Here is a 17,083-nt window from a genome sequence, read left to right on the forward strand (position 1 = left end):
CGTTCTTCTACTAGTGCACCCCCCCGTGAGGCACACCTAGAAGATTACCTACGCGCTCTCAGATTGTCCCTGACTAGACCCCCCTTGCTCTGGGCACACTTGCCAAGGCTTTGCTGGACCGCTGGACAACTGGACCAGTCGTATCCCACACGCTGGACACCAATCAATGTGACAAACCCAGACCTACTGGGATCTGCCACACGTTAACTAAGCTGCCACCAACCATTCCCTATAAGAAGTCACACAGACCAGGGATGGATTTTCAACAAATAAAAGAATAAGGTTTATTTAAATACACACAGGGAAAAATAAAACGATCAGGTGAATAAGATATAGTAACGTGGCTTAGTCTCATTCATACATGCACACAGTTTGGTTCACACAGAACACTTAACTTGAAGCACAGACCCTGAACCTATCAGTTCTGGCTAACCAACAGACACCTGAACCTATCAGGTTGGTACTGACTGACACACAGTAGTACCCTGTCTGACACACAGACTCCCACACCAGCTTCTTCTTCCCAGCTGCTGCTTCGTCACATCCCAGCGTCTCCACTTCTCCACACAGGCTTCACCTATATATACAGTACAGCCCCTCCTCCTGATGTCCCGCCTTCCACTCCCCATAGGATGGAACTTTCCCTCCAAACCCATGACAGACAGGTAACATCAGTGCTGTATGTAACAGTATCAGAAAAGGAAAAAGTATCAGAAAAGAAAAAAGTAGCAAGGCACATGGAATACCTTCCTGCCTCGTTACTAAAACAAAACAGTACTGTGTTGCCAACCATGTCAGTACAAGGAGCTAACAGCACGTAGATTCATCCCACCGCTGCCACCATGTTCCAACCCAGTTTCCTGTGTAGGAGAACTTGAACGGTCGGACAGAGAGTAATTTGAAGTTTGAGCACCCCTATACAGCTGGGTTGAGTCCTGAATTACCTCAGCCAGGGCATACAACAAACTTCTTAGAAGTCTGCCCTAAAAAGATACTTGCTGACCCTTAAAAAATATCAGTAGGAAGTTACACATGAGCTTTGTAGTCCTAAGATCTACTTGGCTCAATAAGATAGAACTCAGTAGCTTAATGTGGCCTTGCTTCCCCCTCAGGGTATAGCTATGACAGTTTCATTGTTCAAGAGACCAAAAGATTTTATAATTATTGTTTTTATTGAAAAAATTAAGTCAGTTTGAAGCAAAAGCATAGCAAATAAGCGTTTTCAGGGCTTTTTGCAAAATAGAAATAAGGCAAATAATTCTCTTTTAATTACAATAGCTCTAAAATCTCTAAAAGCTTCCTTAGGGTAGGCAAAAGGCTTAAAGCCCCCCTTTCTTTCTTCCTTGACTCCCGACATCTTCCCCAGTCCTTTACCGGCACGGAGCAGCAGGCAAAAAGACCTAGAAAAATCTATAATGGAAAAAGATAGAAGGATAGAACAAAAGATGTAACTCTGCACATAGCAAAACTTCCTTTTTCAATCATCTTGGTACCTCCCTTCTCCTTCGTTTCTCACACTGTCATCCAATCACAGCATAAGCTTATAGAAGCTATCCCTCCTGCTCTTCTAATGAGAAACAGGTGTTTTTTTCTCAGTACATTGCCTTCTACATCACAACAAATGTCTGATCTTCTTATTGGCTTGTCCTGGCCTAAAGTAAAAACATTCCCACAGCCCTCTGGAAATACATTCCCAACATACAAAATATTTCATACATAGAACCAATATGGAATCCATTTTACATTGTTCACAACTATGTATCTCATCTTCAGTACATGATTTAAACCCCATAATCTGATCTATGACAGATTTATCAGGAGCTCTGAATAAAGCTCTTTCCACATTCCATGCACTTCTATGGTTTCTCCCCAGTGTGAGTTTTTTGATGTAATCTAAGGTCACCACTGCGACTAAAGCTCTTTCCTCAATCTATGCATTTATGTGGTTTCTCTCCAGTGTGAGTCCTTTGATGTGACTTAAGATGACTACTCTTGCTAAAGCTCTTTCCACATACCATGCATTTATGTGGTCTCTCCCCAGTGTGTGTCCTTTGATGTAAGCTAAGGGAATCACTGCGACTAAAGCTCTTTCCACATTCCACGCATTTATGTGGTTTCTCCCCAGTGTGGGTCCTGTGATGTACCATAAGCAGTCCAGCCTGACTATAGCTCTTTCCACATTCCATGCATTTATGTGGTTTCTCCCCAGTGTGGGTCCTTTGATGTACCCTAAGCTGACCACTCTGACTAAAGCTCTTTCCACATTCCATGCATTTATGTGGTTTCTCCCCAGTGTGGGTCCTTTGATGTAACCTAAGGCCATCACTGCGACTAAAGCATTTTCCACATTCCATGCATTTATGTGGTTTCTCCCCAGTGTGAGTCCTTTGATGTAACCTAAGGACATAATTGAGACTAAAGCTCTTTCCACATTCCATGCATTTATGTGGTTTCTCCCCAGTGTGGGTCCTTTGATGTAACCTAAGCTGACTACTCTGACTAAAGCTCTTTCCACATTCCATGCATTTATGTGGTTTCTCCCCAGTATGACTCCTTTGATGTAATCTAAGGACATCACTGCGAATAAAGCTCTTTCCACATTCTGTGCACTTATATGGTTTCTCCCCAGTGTGAGTCCTTTGATGTAATCTAAGCTGACCACTGTGACTAAAGCTCCTTCCACATTCCATGCATTTATGTGCTTTCTCCCCAGTGTGGGTCATTTGATGTAACCTAAGCTGACCACTGTGTCTAAAGCTCTTTCCACATTCCATGCATTTATGTGGTTTCTCCCCAGTGTGGGTCCTTTGATGTAACCTAAGGGCATAACTGCGACTAAAGCTCTTTCCACATTCCATGCATTTATGTGGTTTCTCCCCAGTGTGGGTCCTTTGATGTAACCTAAGGGCATAACTGCGAATAAAGCTCTTTCCACATTCCATGCATTTATGTGGTTTCTCCCCAGTGTGGGTCCTTTGATGTACCCTAAGCTGACCACTGCATCTAAAACTCTTTCCACATTCCATGCATTTATGTGGTTTTTCCCCAGTGTGAGTCCTTTGATGTAACCTAAGGTGACGACTCTGACTAAAGCTCTTTCCACATTCCATGCATTTATGTGGTTTCTCCCCAGTGTGAGTCCTCTGATGTAACCTAAGGACATAATTGAGACTAAAGCTCTTTCCACATTCCATGCATTTATGTGGTTTCTCCCCTGTGTGGGTCCTTTGATGTAATCTAAGGGCAAAACTGCGACTAAAGCTCTTTCCACATTCCATGCATTTATGTGGTTTCTCCCCAGTGTGGGTCATTTGATGTGACCTAAGATGTCCACTGTGACTAAAGCTCTTTCCACATTCCATGCATTTATGTGGTTTCTCCCCAGTGTGAGTCCTTTGATGTAACCTAAGGACATAATTGAGACTAAAGCTCTTTCCACATTCCATGCATTTATGTGGTTTCTCCCCAGTGTGAGTCCTTTGATGTGACCTAAGATGACCATTTTCACTGAAACTTTTTCCACATTCCATGCATTTGTACGGTTTCTTCCCTGTGTGAGTTCTTCGATGTGAACGCAGATTTCTTCTACTGCTGAAACTGTTTTTACGTTCCATGTTTTTCTATGATTTGTCCCCAGGGTGATTCTTTAATCTGAATTAGCGGCACTGGTCTGAAGCTGTCTCCACACTTCAGGCATTTAACCCGTTTCTCCTTTAGCTCGTGGGTTTTTCTAAGCTTTTCTTTCCAGGTTCACACGACTTTTTTCAGGACCATCATGTTTGTTACCTGATAGAGAAAAAAAGAAGGCATATGTCTCCTGAAGGCTTTACTGGCAAATTTGAAAAATTAGCCATATTGTGAAAACAGCATGTACTCCCCTTGCCTAAATTCCCAAACGCCACACAGTCTGACCTTACCCATGGGAGACACAGCGGGGAACCTCGGGTTGTGCAACCAGATATTTAAACCACAGAGCTATCCAGCCATCTTACTCAGAAATATAATGATAGGGTTTGATGAGAATTGAGGTTTCACTGGAAAAGTTCCATGCTTTACTTGCAAATTTCCTCCACTCTACGGTACTTAATTTAAAGGCTTTGCAAGTCCATAAATGTATTGAAAATGGTGAACCCATGAAAGGAGGAAAGGAAAAAAGAGTTGGAGAACGTGGATTAGTAAAAAGCCACTGTTGGCTCAATTCAGCTTGCTATCTACAACAATTCCCAGATCCCTCTCGCTCGTAGTTTTGCTGAGCCAAGTATCCTCCATCTTGTAAGTGTGCAATTGGTTTCTTTTTCCAAGGTGCAGGACTTTGTACTTAACCATGGCCAGGTAGGATCTTGCTAAAAAAGAGGGGGAAAATATTATTAAATGTAGTGGTGAGGGTTTAGGGTATTTTTTTTTAGGAAAATAGTTAAAGTTTGAGGATATGTTACTATTGGGTGTTTCTTTTCTGGGGTATGTCATCAGAGTATGGGACCAAATGGAGATGTGATGCTAAAATGGAATGGTTTAAAGTCTTGATAATAAAGATAAATGTTAATGGATGAAGAGGAAGAGAAGTTAAACCCTACCAAGGATGAAAGAAGGTATAATATTACGATATGAAATAAACTTATATAGAACTGATATGCAAGATGTTTGGAAAGAAGTGAAAGGAGATGTAAAGTTTACTTTTTATTCATCAGCATATAAAAGTTATTTTAGGATAGATTATATATATTTACATCTAGTGATTGTGATTTAGTTTGTAAGACAGATATAGGGCTTTTAAATGTAGCAGATTGCACATTGGTGAATATGGATTTTAAGGGTACATGTGACTATAAAGAAGCTAGGAGGTAGAGGTTGTCATGATCTAGGTTATTGAAGCTAAAATGTAATTTCTAAATGGGATTTGTAGTCATGGAATGATGTAGAAAGGAAATCATCTCAGCCTGTGTCATTTTTCTAGAAGCATGGAGAAGTTGTTTTTCTTTACAGCTAGCTAGGAATGTTATCGTGTAGATAGCATGACCAAGGCTATGCTTGGCGAAGACGAAAACTCATAATATCGAGGAAGAATGTCAACAACATCTGTAGTAAAAGCGTTCCTAAGAACTGCCTTTACACGAAACAGAGAGGGATTCAGAATGATTAGTCCCTAATACCAGCAAAATCGGGTCCGGTAATTTTGCTCTAGGCGACTTCACACTCCTTCACCCAAGTCTGTCTCGATTTTAAATAAACAATCTGGAAGGTCTGCTCTTCCTTTTTTATTACTTTAGGACCCTCATTTGGTAATGTGGTAATGTGGCCAGATCAAAACAATCTTAGTTAAAAATATCCAATTTACTACTGTAGCATGGTCTAAACAAGGAGACAGCTTACAGACAATTTGTCTTTTTATATTTTATTACAAAAGATAACATTTCAACAAGCTTAGTTTAACGTCATTTAGTATTTCCAAAATAACCCCCAGCCTTAGCCACCAGACATTTCCTCTATAAAGTGAAAACAATAAAATGTCTATCTAGATCTTAAATAAGCATTCTTACGCAGTCTTCTGATTAAAGTTCTGTCGGCTGCATTTCGCTCGGTGTCGTCTCTCTCCCTTCTCCGTCCTTCTCCTCCTTCCTCTCTTCGCCCATCTTACTTAAATTAAGAAGTTATGTCCTTGTCCATCGGAGTTTTGATAAGATAACGGTCATCTTGACTTTTTTTTCTTTAGCTGGAGAAGAACTGACCTTGTACATTTTTTTCTCTAATTAGCACCTGGACACAAGCAGATTTCTAGCTTTTTCGTTGCAGCTCTGAAATAAATCCTATGAAATACAACTCTATTCTATTTTCATAATCAAATTCATGACACGCCCCCCCTTAAAGATACAAAATACAGAACTATTAGAGTTCTTATTTTTATACTAACTTAACATTTGATTATGCAAGTGACTATTTACAATATCACATGTGTATATACAGTTATCTTAATTACTCAGTTTCATTATCAGCGTACATTCGTGAAAGACTATCTGCAACAATATTTAATTTTCCCGGAATATGTTGTATTTCAAAATCAAAATCTTGCAGGGATAGACTCCATCTTAGCAATCTCTGGTTGTGAGATTTGATTTTTTGTAACCAAACCAAAGCTCGGTGATCAGTTTGCAGAGTGAATTTGCGCCCCCATAAATAAGGTCTTAATAGATTTAATGCCCAGACCACAGAAAGTGCCTCCTTTTCCGGTACGGCATAATGTTTTTCTCGTTCTAAGAGTTTTCTGGAGAAGTAGGAAATAGGATACAGGTTCCCATCTTCTCCTTGTTGTAATAATACTGCTCCGAGACCCAATTCTGAGGCGTCTGTTTGTAAAACAAAAGACTTGTTAAAATCAGGTGATTTTAGAATAGGGGAATTGATGGCTTTGGTCTTTAATGCATCAAAAGCATTTTGACATTCAGGGGTCCATTTTACCTTGACAGGCTGCCTTTTCTTAGTTAGCTCCGTCAAAGGCGTAGCCAAATGACTAAAATTGGGTATGAATTTTCGGTAATAACCAATTAAACCTAAGAATGATCGCACTTGTTTCTTTGTTTTAGGTATAGGCCAATCATTTATAGCTTGTATTTTCACTTGCAGGGGTTGAATTTCTCCCTGCCCAATTAAGTGACCTAAATACATAACTTTTCCTTTCATCCACTGACATTTACTCGCTTTGACCGTTAGCCCTGCTCGATGGATTCTTGCCAAAACAGTTTCAATATGAACCAAGTGTGAGTCAAAATCCGAACTGAAAATTGCAACGTCATCGAGATAAGCACTAGCGAATGGTAACCCCTGTAACAGTTTATCAATCATTCTTTGAAAAGAAGCTCCTGCATTCTTTAACCCAAATGGTAAACGTCGGAATCTATAAGTTCCCACGTGAGTGATAAATGCGGTCTTATCACGAGACTCCTCTGCCAGATCGAGTTGCCAATATGCATTTTTGAGATCGATTATGCTGATGAACTTAGCCTGTGAAAGGCGTTCTATTAAGTCATCCATTCTAGGTAATGGGTATGGATCGGTAACTGTGACACTATTTAATTTCCGGTAATCTACGCAAAATCTCACCTCATCGAGGATCTCGCCTAGTGCGTTCTTTTTAGGGACCAGAACCACTGGAGATGCCCATGGGGAAAATGATTCTTCAATCACCCCCAAAGATAACATTTTTTTAATCTCCTCTTCAATTTGAGTGGCATGATTTCCAATTGCTCGGTATGGACTTGACCGAATTGGAGGGCTGGCTTCAGTATTAATTTCATGACTAATCATATTTGTATAACCCGGTTGGTCTGAAAAAACCGTTTGGTATTTTTCTGAAACTTGATAAAGTTTCTCTTTTTGGTCGGTGGTACCGGATAGAACAATATTATCAGACCAGGTACCCGCATTTTCTAATTCAGTTAGCATATCAACAGGTTCGCTTTCTGGTTGAAAACACGCCACATGACACTGATACACCATCGCCGATCTGTCTCTATACAATTTTAAACTATTTACATGATACATAACTGGTTTCTTGGATGAATTTAACATTTTCACCAGATAATTCACATTTCCCACTTTTTGTATGATTTCCCCTGGACCTTCCCAAACTACTTCCAATTTTGAAGGTCTGAGCGGGTTTAGTACAAGTACCATATCACCCACTGCAAACTCTCGGTGACGGGCCTTCTTGTCATGATAGTATTTTTGTTTTATTTGGGATTTCAACAAATTGTCTCTTGCCAATTCTTGCACTGCTAGAAGTTTTTCTTGTAGTTTCCGGACGAAATCCGCGACTGGAACCGTGCTACTTCTGACCACACCTTCCCAGTCTGATCGTAGTAGATCTAATGGTCCTTGTAGGTTTTTCCCAAACACTACCTCACTCGGCGAAAAACCTCCCAGAGAAACATGAGGTGCACTTCTGTACGCAAACAAAACAAAAGGTAATAGTTCGTCCCAAATATTCCCATATTCTTGGACTAGGGTTTTAATCATTCTCAACAAGGTTTGTTGTCCTCTTTCCACCATTCCATGAGATTCTGGATGATAAGGAATGCTAAAGTTTAATTTAATTCCGCTGATCTCACAAATTCGGCTCATCAATTCGCTTTTAAAAGCACCGGCTTGATCGCAAATAATTTGAGTTGGTATCCCTATTCTAGAGCATAAATCCACTACCACTCTAGCAATAGTTTGGGCCGAAAGATTGCTGATGGCGTATGCCTCGATCCATCTGCTGGCTTGACAGATGAACGATATGATGTATTTTTTCTTTGACTTCGTGGGTACAAAAGGTCCTAGTACGTCCATTTGAAGAAATTGGAACACTTGATCGGGAATTTCAGTTAGTTGCATATTAGCTTTTGTACTGTCGGTCTGTTTCCCCGTTCTCTGACAATAATTGCAGGAATTAACATAGTCCTTGACGTTTTTGGAAATGCCGGGCCAATAAAAATGCTGCGAAATCCTACTTAAAGTTTTTTGAATTCCCAGATGTCCGCTACTTGGACTATCATGGGCAAGTTGCAGAATTCTTTCTCTGTACTCTATTGGAATGACTAGTTGTTGTACTGGTTCTGCCTGATCATTTGATTTGGGAAAATATTCTCGGTACAATAGTCCATTTTGTCCCCACAAAAAGGTTACTTTTTGTTGTACCGGTTGTACCGCGTAACTGTCGGCTTGAGACCTCAAAGTATCCAATGTAGGGTCTTCCATCTGTTTTCGTTTGAATTCCTCTGATCCCATTGGTACTAGTAAATCCTCTGGTTCAGTTTTTATCTCCGTTGTACTATCCGTTTCATCTGCAAGGGGTTGATGTTGCGTTACATGTCCATCTGATTGCTCCTCAGAGTTATCTTCAGTTGAGACTTGCTCTATTGCTTTGCTTCGCGCACGTGTCACTGCTTGTATGGAAGCTGATTTTAAAGTGTGTTGGTGGTTAAGAAATGCTAGATCGTTTCCCAATAAAAAATCAGGTTTGCCTTCATGCACTAATAGATATTTTGCACCTTTCCAATTCTTGTAGCTAATTTGCACATACACGAGTGGTACAAATCGCTCGATTATTTCTCCTGATCCATATGTTTTCACTGGACATCTCAGGTTATTCAAGATTAGTTCTGGATCCACAAACTGTTTGTTAATTGACGAGATATCTGCAGCGGTATCCCTAGAGGCATTTATGGTTAAATCTCCTGTAGAAAAATGTAGGGTTACCAGTTCTGAGAAACTTTTCAGTGACCAATATAACTGTTCTTCCGGTAAGATGCTACTAGGCTCTATAACTGAAAATTTCTCCCCTGAGGATGTCTGCTGGTTTACGGTTGTAGAGACTTGAGCTACTTGTAAGCCCATTATCCTTGGCACAATCCTTGGCTCTGTTGCTTGCATTTCACTGCTTTCAGAAAAATTTGGCTTGACTCCTCCTTGTCGCTGGGGTTGCACATTCCTTAGTTGATTAACTTCATGTGGTTCTGCTGGTAACTCTTCTGGTATTTCTAGTGGTGTTGCACTGAGATAATCCACTTTAAGGGTCGTTGGCTTGAATTTCCGTGGAGTCGGTATGGGCGCCTTCTCGAATCTCCTTGGTGCTGGCAAGGGTGTCTGCTGAAATCTCCGTGGGGCAGGTAACGGGGTTTTGCCAACTGGCTTCTCCTCTTGACTAGTTGATCCCGTCAGTCGTGGACAATCCCTTTTTAAATGGGCTCCTCCGCAATGGAAACAAGCCAAGGGTAAACTAATCTGGCTAGTGTCCATGCTTCTTTGCTCTCCAGCAAAAGACTGTCTTGGTTCAGGAACCACTGTTTTCTTAGCTTCATATAGGCTCTGCCTCCTAGGCACTTCTGGAATAGGCCTTACTCTGGTGGTAGGTTCACTTTGCTTGAAGGAAATAAATCCATCATCTTCCTGTTCACAAGTCAGGTTTCCACTATCCATGTTCCCTAAGGAACCTCTGGCCCACTCTTCCTCAGCAATCTTCCTCTGCAAAAAATGCAGTTTCATCTCATGGTATTCCCTTGCTTTTCTCTGACTCGTGGAGTGGGCTTCAAGCCATTGCCTCTGGCTCTCCATGAAGTCTGCCATCATCAGGGTAAACTGCTCTTGCAACCTGAAACTCGCATCTCTTTTATCTGCTGGACTGCTGCTGGCCTCTGCCATTGCTGCTCCTGACGACCTCTGCATGGTTATTTCTCCTGTTAGCAGGTCCTGCTGAGTTGGAACTTGTTCCGCCCCAGTGTACTGCTGTGCCCTTCTTGGCTTCACTTTTGGTTTAACAACTACTGGATTTGCTTCTATTAATCTTTGGGCATATTCTTCATCCTCTGGGTTATCTACTTCCCAGTGTTCCACTGCTTCCAAAATCTCCTTATCCACTGATACTTCAGGCAGTGAAAACCGACTGCTAAAAGCCATTTTTCCTTTTTTTTTCTTCTCTCCCTGCAGCCTTGGCCGAAGCACGGGAGGAGCAATAAAACAATTAAACTGTCAGCTTTGACTGATCCTACTTTCCCTCCAGGAAATCCTTTTGGCTCTGGCTTGGGGTAGGAATTTTTCCCTTTTTAAATTTTATTTAATTACTTTTAAATTACTTTTATTATCCTGGCTGCTCCTTGTAGACTCCTGCTACACTCAAAACAATTTTGCCACTCTGTCACCTGAGTGAAACGAGCTGGCACTTTTTAAACAGCACAATGCTTGTTCCTTAGAACTCTTAAGCCACTGGCAGAATCTCTCCTTGCATTACTTTAGCCTGAGCTTTCTGCATAGGAGTCTTCTCCAGTCACAATAATTTACAACCTTCCCTGCTTTGCTCTGAAGCTCACGCCAGAGAAGTTTCTCTTTTCTTTATTTAGCAGTGTGTATCTGCTTGCTCACACATCTGCCTTCATAAAACAATTACCAGCGCTAATTCAGCCCTTGAGCAAAGCGCAATCCAAGCTGCAACTATTTAAGCTGCCAGCATGGCATAAACACAGCACATGGATTTGTATCCAAACACAGCCACCATGGCTTGTAAATCAAATCCCATCTGCCACTATACTGTAAACACGGCACGTGAGACTCAGATCCCAAGATGCCACCATGTAGTAAAAGCGTTCCTAAGAACTGCCTTTACACGAAACAGAGAGGGATTCAGAATGATTAGTCCCTAATACCAGCAAAATCGGGTCCGGTAATTTTGCTCTAGGCGACTTCACACTCCTTCACCCAAGTCTGTCTCGATTTTAAATAAACAATCTGGAAGGTCTGCTCTTCCTTTTTTATTACTTTAGGACCCTCATTTGGTAATGTGGTAATGTGGCCAGATCAAAACAATCTTAGTTAAAAATATCCAATTTACTACTGTAGCATGGTCTAAACAAGGAGACAGCTTACAGACAATTTGTCTTTTTATATTTTATTACAAAAGATAACATTTCAACAAGCTTAGTTTAACGTCATTTAGTATTTCCAAAATAACCCCCAGCCTTAGCCACCAGACATTTCCTCTATAAAGTGAAAACAATAAAATGTCTATCTAGATCTTAAATAAGCATTCTTACGCAGTCTTCTGATTAAAGTTCTGTCGGCTGCATTTCGCTCGGTGTCGTCTCTCTCCCTTCTCCGTCCTTCTCCTCCTTCCTCTCTTCGCCCATCTTACTTAAATTAAGAAGTTATGTCCTTGTCCATCGGAGTTTTGATAAGATAACGGTCATCTTGACTTTTTTTTCTTTAGCTGGAGAAGAACTGACCTTGTACATTTTTTTCTCTAATTAGCACCTGGACACAAGCAGATTTCTAGCTTTTTCGTTGCAGCTCTGAAATAAATCCTATGAAATACAACTCTATTCTATTTTCATAATCAAATTCATGACAACATCTGCAGTTCTCATGAGAAGAGGAGGTGGAGAGAGACAAGAATCCTTTGTCCTGATTGGCTTACACCAGTGGAGAGTGAAGGAGGGGGTGCTTTCAGCGTGTGAAGAAAATGACAGGATGGTACAGAGAGAGAGACTCTTTTTGACTCTTTTCTAACTCATTTTTAGATTAATGGATTTTACCATGGATTATTGATTTTTGAATGGACTTTGGAGTTCCCAATGCTAAGATGTAGTTCTTAGTAGAAGAATAGAAAGTGGGGGGGGGAGGCCTAGCCTTACCTGTTTTCTAGTTAGTAGAATTTCCTTATTTTATTTTTGTAGCTGGGATTTGTTAAGATTCTAACTACCTGTAGTTATGGAAATGTTTTTGAATGCTATTTATTTATTTATTTTATTTTATTTTATTTATATCCCGCCTATCTAGTCACGATGGACTACAAACTGAATTTAGCTAAATCTTTATTTTTCTAATAAAATAATAATACTTAAGAACTTATGCTTGGTCTCTTGAACAGACAACCTGCGACCATACTTAATTGGATTACTTACAGGCCACAAAACTATGCTACTTTGAGTCCAGTATTTTCCTGAATTCTGAGAGTTCTAAATGTCTCTAAGACTCATGGTTATAATTTGGTTTCGGAAGAGGTTTTTAATTGGGGATAGTCTTGGGAAAGGGTGCCAGTGGGACAGCCTGGTTGAGACAAGGACTCATCTCAACTCAAATAGGGGTCAACTGGACCTGGAACCTCTCTATACCAGCTTTCAGCATTCTCTTAGGAGAGCTGATCGCTTACAGAGGTTACATAAAGGAATTTTATGTCAAAATGTTCGTATAGATCAGGTCACTAAGAAATACAGTAAATCAAAGTCTTCAACATACTCACATAGGAAAGCCAGGGAAACAAGCTGGGTGTAGGTCAGCCAAACCCCTGAAGCTGATTCACTGGGAAAGTTTGAGGCTGTCGTAGCCACGGGCAGGCGCCTGGGATTGTAGGGGCTGAAGTTGGGATAAAAGCAGGTCAGGCGGAGCATTTGTTGCTGCACCTTTGCTTAAGGGTGGTCAGGCTGACAGTGGGATCGTGAGTCACCAGTCATTATATGTTCTGTACATGCTTTTATAGTGAAGTTAAGCTATTTAAGTTAAATGTTTAAATACAAAGTATTTTTCTAATTATGTTTGCCTGTCATAGTTTTTTGCATCCGGAGAGAAAGACAAAGCACGGAGTTTCTGTCAGGTCTCTCTCATTCCCTCCAGAGGGGCAACATCTACGCTTCCACCAAGGACACTGTTTGTGTCCACGTATCAAAAGTTTTCTTGACATTTTACAACATAAACATACATTAGAGAAAACGGAGAAAGAATTGATGGAAATATGGAGGATAAGAGAGGGTAGTAATTTGATGTACTATGAAATGTGTAACAAAGGGTTACTACCTAAAATTATTTTTTCCTTTAGGATGAAACCAATAAAGATTTAAAAGACTGGCAAAACATAATTAACAGATTTTGAAATGGTGATGAAAAAGCAAGGATTAATAAAAAGTACTGGTATTAATATCAGAAACTAGGAGGATTAGGTTTACCAAGGAGAAGGGAACTAGCACCTCATGGGATGCTCTTAATGCAGCCTAAATAGCATTGGCCTTTTCTGCAGCCACATCGCACTGTTGGCTCATCTTCGGCTTCTGCCAAGAGACGCAAAGCGGCTCACAACATTAACATTCACACAGTTAAAAACACAATACGCTAGATATTAAAAGATAAATTAAACAATGTATGATTTAAAATACAATTAAAAGATTAAAACAGGAAAAAAATTATCTGCCAAAATGGGGTTCAGGGATTCCGTTATAACTTTTAAAAGCCTGCCTGAAGAGATGGGGTTTTAGCTCTTTCCAAAAGGATAAATGGGAAGAGGGAGAGCATGCCACGGGCTGAGGGCTGCCACCGAGAAGGCCCTCCTTTCCCCGTGTCCCTATAAGTGGGGTTTGCACTTGCAGTGGGAGCAAGAGGAGGGTCTCCTCTGCGGCTCTTAATCACCAAGAAGAGGGACAAATGATTTCACCCCGTAGGTTGCAGAGGGTGGTGCTTTGATTGGCTCGTGACCTACCCCAAGAAGGACCCACCTGGTTGTACAGAAAACTCTGGCCAGAGAAAAACAGCGGTTCTTCTGGCCAAACAGGAGGAAGGAGCTGGACGAAGGCTGCCCGTCACCCCCCCAGGGCCCGTTCCCTCCAGTGAAGGCCACCCCCAGCAGGGCCATGAACACCGAGGCCCCTCCTGGACGGGCCTTTAGAGAGAATAGGGAGATTTCCAGAACACTCCTTTGCTGGCTTGCAAGTCGAGGAGACCCCAGCACCCAGGGGAGGAAGAGGGGGGTAGGAATGGGGACTAAGAGGGGCCCTGGGCCTGATCCACCAGAGAGCTCCTTAGGTTCTTCTAGGAGAAAGGCGAGAGGGGAAAAAGGCTCCCTCCCACCTTTCCCTCTCCAAAAGACCCCCCCACACACACACACGCAGGAGCGGCTTCTTCCGTTCCCCCGCCTGGATCCCAAAAGAAGGAAGGGGGAATTCGGGGAAGCGCTCCGACAAGCTGTGTCTCATCCACAGCAGTTAACGCAGGGTGGAGCCCACCTGGATTGGGAGCTAAACCAATAAGAGCACTCTGCCCATGTTCAGAGAGGCAGCATGGTAGACAACCAAACGGGGACCCCTGCAACCTGGGATCAAAGCCCGCCCCCCCTTGGGCCAGGAAACCCACCGGTCGGGTGCGTCCTTCTGGGGCCTTCCTTTGTCAAATCCGAGGTCTCTCGCCTCCCCGCGGGTTGGCTGGAAGTCACTTCAGAGGCTACGAAACGAAGTGGAAAGAACAGAAAAACTAAAGGGAAGGGAAGAAGATGGAGAGGTCATTCCCCCCCCCCCCGCCCAGTCCTCTGCGAGGGGCGGAGAAGGACCGGTCGGGTCAAGCCCATCTCTGTGGCCTCCTGGTCCCTCAAGAGTAGCTACGGGAGACCTGGGGGTGGCGGCCCCCTCCCGAAAAGGCTCCTTTATTTGTTTGTTTGTTTGTTTGTTTATTGGATTTTTACCCTGCCCCTCTAGACCATGTCTACTCGGGGGGGGGGTGGCTTACATAGATAAAACAGAACAATATAAAATATATAAAATCTGGGGCTGCCAGCGATGAGGGTGAAATGCTCCGACCTCCTTATCCGAGCGGCACAAGAAAGGGCCTCCTGCTGACGGGAGAGTAGGTGGCTGGAGAGCTCTGGGGTGTTGGATCTGTGACTGGGGAGGTGGAGGTTGGGAGTTCGATTCCCCCCCCCCATTGGGCCGCCTCCCGCGAGAAGAACCAGCCGGGGCGGCCTTGGGCCAGCTCAACCGTCCCTGGAGAAGGAAGATGATTAATGTTTGAATAGGATGGAGGTGCCTCTGATGGCAATTAGAAAGAGCTCACCTGCCTGGCAAAGGCTGGAGGGATCTGGCGTGTGATCCCTTCTCTTTCGATCCTGGGAGGAATCTCTCCTCCCCCTCCCTGGGAGAAGAGAAGAAGCCAAAGGATCCCTCTGGAGAGATCCTGGGGGGGGGGAAGGAAGAGCGAAAGGCTTTCCCTTTGGAGGGCTGCCTTTCTCCTTCTTCCATCCGGTGGGGCAGAGAAAGCAGGGAGGGAGGGAGGGAGGGAGGGGCCTTTTGCAAATGGGGGGGGGGACACTGAGTGGCGCATCCAGGAGAAGAGCCCAGGAGAAGCTTGCAGCCGGGGGAGCCGGGGGAGCCGGCCAGAGGATCCTCTCCTTGCGGGGGGGGGGGGAGAGATCTCCTTCCCGCCTCTGCCCAAAACCCATGGCCTTCCTGGGCCTCTTTCTCTTTCTGCCCTGCTTTCCTCTTGGGGGGGGAGGCTTTTCCTGCAAGGCCACCAGGAAGCCCCCTCCAAACACACACACACACAAACACCCCCAACACACAAGCACAGGGAGGGAGGGGGGCAACCCGTCCACCCACCCCCACAACCCCTTTCCTGCAGCCTGGGATCTGGTCGGGGAGGGGGAATCTGGTCGGCCCCTCCCTCTCCTCCATCCAGATCCACTGAACCAAGAGATGCTCCTGAAGAGTCCCTTCAAACCCCATAGACTGGGAGGGGGGATCCTGAAGAGGCTCAGGATGGGAGGCCAGGCATCTGGGGGGGGGGGGGAAGGAGGGGAGCCCCATCGCCCCCAGCTGACCCCCCCTCGTCACCCCGAAAGGGCCCATTTCTGGGATCCCCCTCGTGCCCTCCCTTTGCAGACCCCCCCCCTCCCCCCCTCCCTCCCTCCTCCCCAATGCATCCCACACCCCGCTTCCGACCGTGTGTGTGTGTGTGTGTGAAGTTTTGGGGAGGGGGTTTCCTGGAGGAAGGAGAAATTGGGGGGGAGAAAGAGCACCGGGGGGGGGGACGCTCCCCACTTTCCCCCCCTCTGCCACCCCCCCCAAAAAGGCTGCCTGCAAGATCCGGGGAAAGAAGGGGGTCGAGGAGGACCCACCGACACGCACAGAGAAAAGGGCCTCGGTGTCTCGCTGGGGGGGGGGACGAGATCGAGACCCCTCCCAGACTTCCCATTCGGCCCCCCTCCCAATTTAGCCCCCTCCCCCATGCGGGGAGGAAGAGGAGGAGGAGGAAGGCAGGGAGAGAAACAAAGGGACCCCCCCTCGCCCCCCTCCCTCAAACCGGGCAAGGCCTTTCGTGCTTCGCAGACGGAGCGGATTGTGAGGGGGGGTCTCTGGGGTTGGCGGGGGGGGGGGAAATTCTCCATCTCTGCAACTCTTGAGCCCCCCCTAAAAAAAAGCGGTCCTGCAACCCCCCCCCCCCGAATATGGCTCCCCTCCTTGCCGGTCCTCTGGCGGGAAACTCGCGAGGAATCCCCTCCCCTCCCCCTGCAAAGCGGCCTCTTCCGGGGGGGGGGATCCTAGAGGGTGGGGGGGCAGCAGAGGGGGGGCTTCCCACCTCCGGTTCCCCTTCGACGCCGCTCCTGCTTCTTCCTCTTCTTCTTCTCCTCGTTTTTTTCCCCCTGAATGGAAAAGGGGGGGGCGATGGGGGGAGGGGAGGGGGAGGACAAAGGGAGGGAGGGGAGGCAGAGCAGAAGGGGCGGAGCCTGAACGGGGGGGGGGGGGGAAGAAAAGATATTTTCCTCTCCTGAGGGAGGAAGCTTTGAGCGGCTCCCAAAGCCAGG

General features: G+C 44.5%; 1 protein-coding gene across 1 annotated transcript; it reads right to left on the bottom strand.

Annotated features, from left to right (window-relative positions):
- Positions 1-255: 255 nt before the first annotated feature.
- On the bottom strand, positions 256-15,513 carry LOC144585067 (uncharacterized). The gene is made up of 2 exons (XM_078382529.1): positions 14,644-15,513; positions 256-3,786 (listed from the first exon to the last, which is right to left on the bottom strand). The coding sequence occupies exon 2, from the start codon at positions 3,612-3,614 to the stop codon at positions 1,926-1,928; it is 1,689 nt and encodes a 562-aa protein (XP_078238655.1). The 5' UTR covers positions 3,615-3,786; positions 14,644-15,513; the 3' UTR covers positions 256-1,925.
- Between the last annotated feature and the right edge of the window lie 1,570 nt (positions 15,514-17,083).

The sequence above is a fragment of the Pogona vitticeps genome, chromosome Z (assembly GCF_051106095.1).
Source record: "Pogona vitticeps strain Pit_001003342236 chromosome Z, PviZW2.1, whole genome shotgun sequence".
In the NCBI taxonomy this organism is placed as follows: Eukaryota; Metazoa; Chordata; class Lepidosauria; order Squamata; family Agamidae; genus Pogona; species Pogona vitticeps.